Source organism: Rhipicephalus sanguineus, chromosome 7, assembly GCF_013339695.2.
Source record: "Rhipicephalus sanguineus isolate Rsan-2018 chromosome 7, BIME_Rsan_1.4, whole genome shotgun sequence".
In the NCBI taxonomy this organism is placed as follows: domain Eukaryota; kingdom Metazoa; phylum Arthropoda; class Arachnida; order Ixodida; family Ixodidae; genus Rhipicephalus; species Rhipicephalus sanguineus.
In genome coordinates, this window is record NC_051182.1 from 170,582,425 (window position 1) to 170,585,305 (window position 2,881).

At 47.7% G+C, this 2,881-nt stretch overlaps 1 protein-coding gene across 1 annotated transcript; it reads left to right on the forward strand.

The window, feature by feature from the left end:
• The first annotated feature begins 683 nt into the window (after positions 1-683).
• Positions 684-1,919, forward strand: LOC125759178 (uncharacterized). Its single transcript, XM_049417595.1, has 2 exons — positions 684-784; positions 1,208-1,919. Exons 1-2 carry the CDS (start codon positions 684-686, stop codon positions 1,917-1,919), a joined length of 813 nt encoding a protein of 270 aa, XP_049273552.1.
• The last annotated feature ends 962 nt before the right edge of the window (positions 1,920-2,881 follow it).

The following is a 2,881-nucleotide window of genomic DNA, read 5'->3' on the forward strand; positions in this document are numbered from 1 at the left end:
TATGATGGTAGAGGAATGTGTTTGAACTTGGGAAAACAACATCCCTTAGGTGCATATAATTTTTATAGTTTATACAAATCTATATATACTTCATCAAAATGAATATAGTGCATCCAACCATAAATTAATAAGCATTGGTTATGTAATACATATATAACAGCGTTGTCACGCCTATATATGATGGTAGAGGAATGTGTACGGAGCATTCGCGGGTTACCCGAAGATCTCCGAGCAAGCTCCTCTAACATCATTCACTTCGTGGATATAGCGGTGAACTTTTTATATGTGATGCAGGTTCTTTTTTCTGTTTACGACAGCTCTCTAAGACTTCAGAGAGCTATTTCAAGGGCAAATTCGTTGGTTTACCAAATAACACACAAAACTTTTAAATATACACTAAAGGAGAAATACTATAGACAAATAAACGCTCAACAAAGAGTTCACTGCACACGGTAAAACATTCTTAACTACAAACAAAACGCAAGTTCAGAGATTTAAACGAACTAGTCTACTCCTGACGCGGCTGATCCGCGGAGCGGAGGATATAACGAGTTCTGTCACACCAAATCGCTTCGGCCTGGATGACACAAACGCAACCGAAACGTGGTGGCTCAGGCTTGTTGAGTTTACGCGGGCCGGCTAGTGACGAAGAGGAAACGGTGGCTGCTGGCCGATGCACTGAGATGCCAGGGCAACCTGGCCAGGCAGCTGGAAGCACAGCTCAGGCCCGTAGCCCAAATGCTGACGCTACCTCGCCTGTCGGCTTCGGAGTCCGCTGGCGCAGGTATGGTAATTGGGCATCGGGAGTGGGCGCTGTTGCAATAGTAGTGGGTAGAGTAAAAAAAGGGAAACTCTTGTTTCTGCAATCCGTGAGAGAACATGGCGCAGCGTTTTTGGGTCTGAATTGGGAGTGAAAGAAGAAAGCGGAAGGGCCACCATCTCATGTAAAGAATGGCCGGAACGCGTAACCTCAGGCTGTGCTATCGGTTTTCCATTCGGCAAGGTTACTGCATCACGACTGCGCATCGGACATGCGCAGATACTCTCGGCGCGCTATCGTGCGCTATATAATCAGTGACTGAATAAAACGATCGTTCTTCTTGTTCTGGCCATCATGCTGTATCGTCGTCCTTGCTAGTTACGTGGTGTCAGAAGTACTGATAACGGCTCACAATTTTCCAGTCATGAATTTCTTTTTATTTTCAAGGAGGTACGACTTCACGCACGTCACTTCAAGCCCTCATTATCTGCAGTCAAACGGGCTTGCGGAAAAAGGTGTGCAGGTTGCGAAGCGCATCTTGAAAAAAACTGCAGGTTCGGGCGACGATTTCTGGCTGGGCCTGCTGGTCTGCCGCTCTACCCCACTGGAGTACGGGCGATCCCCTGGTGAGCTACTTCAAGGAAGGCGCCTTCGCGCCAATCTCGCCGACTTCAGTGCGGTGACCGCAACCGACGTCGAGAAGCACAGCCAGGCCCAAGGGGGAAGACCTTTGCCTCCTCTGCAGAATGGTGTCGTCGTGAGGCTCAGAGACGCTGCATGGCCCCGAAAAGCTCAAGTGGTGGGTTCGCCATATCCAAGGGCCTACTTTGTCAAAACAGAGGACCAGAAGCTGCTAAGGCGCAGTCGTCGTAACCTACTTCAAACTGGCGAACGGTTCGTCGAGGAAAGCGACGGCGACATTGATACCAGCCCTGCGGACAACAGTGTTGGTGGCCATCCGACAGTGGCAACCTCAACCTCGCCAGCCAACGGCCGACGTCGCGAAGTTCCGAGGTCGGGCGACCCTTCGCCACTTGTGGTGCGTCAGTCAACTCCACCACCGACGCCAGCTTTGAGAAGGTCGGCTCGAACCGTGAAGCCACCACAGCGTCTTCATTATGACAAGGACTTTAAACCAGTGTTTGATATCTTTTTTTGAAGTGCCATGTACTTATCACTGTTTCGGTGGGTGTGTAATTTCTTTGTTAACGGAAATGATGTATCCGGCAAGGCTACTGCATCACGACTGCGCATCGGACATGCGCAGATACTCTCGGCGCGCTATAGTGTGCCCATATAATCAGTGACTGAATAAACCGATCGTTCTTCTTGTTCTGGCCATCATGCTGTATCGTCGTCCTTGCTAGTTACAGGTGCTTGGCGACACTGCGAATCAAACTCACTAGCTCCCGCATTGAAGTCAGACGGTGTAACGACTCGACCACCACTGCAGTGCTTCATATGAGAGCTGGTCACTGTAGCACTTACCTCATTGTATATATATATTATCTTTCCCTTGAAAGAACCTAATTCAAAGCGTCCCGTGAAAATCAATCAAAAAAAAGAAAAAAAAACTCGGGTTCCTTAATGCACTCGCCTGAGGCGACTCGAAGGTTAAAGCAATCAAGAGTGGCTATATTACCGTGCACTTTATACTGATATATACGACATTACTAATCAACTATCGCTAATTAACTGTAACTAATGTTACTTTCACAAATCAAATCACTACACACTGAATTTGCTTCGATTCTCATATGTAGGCACTGTCACATTTACGCTCACTTTTGCATGCCTTTTGCTGCCTTTAGCGTTAGTAACACGCTCGCCGCTTCTTATGGCGATATCAATTATATGGAGACTCTCGGCTGGTTTTGCCATCGGCGTCGCCGTCCTGGCATATATATATATATATATATATGCCACAAACAAAATTATTTCAGAAAAATTTTCCGACGCAGCGCGCGGCGTTATACGGCTAGACCACGAACAATACCATCTTTTAGCATGCTAACGGCGAGCTATTTATATGCACCATTTACTTCAGCATGCTTTCTCGGTCACCACCGAGATGTCGCGCATTAAAGATCATCGCTCCCGCTCCTGCGAACGCCGTTGATC

Bases quoted from the DNA above. Each gene is read 5' to 3' on its own strand.
- LOC125759178 (XM_049417595.1), top strand. From the start codon at position 684: ATGCCAGGGCAACCTGGCCAGGCAGCTGGAAGCACAGCTCAGGCCCGT. The intron at 785-1,207 runs GTATGGTAATTG...TTTATTTTCAAG, and splicing joins TTCGGAGTCCGCTGGCGCAG to GAGGTACGACTTCACGCACG.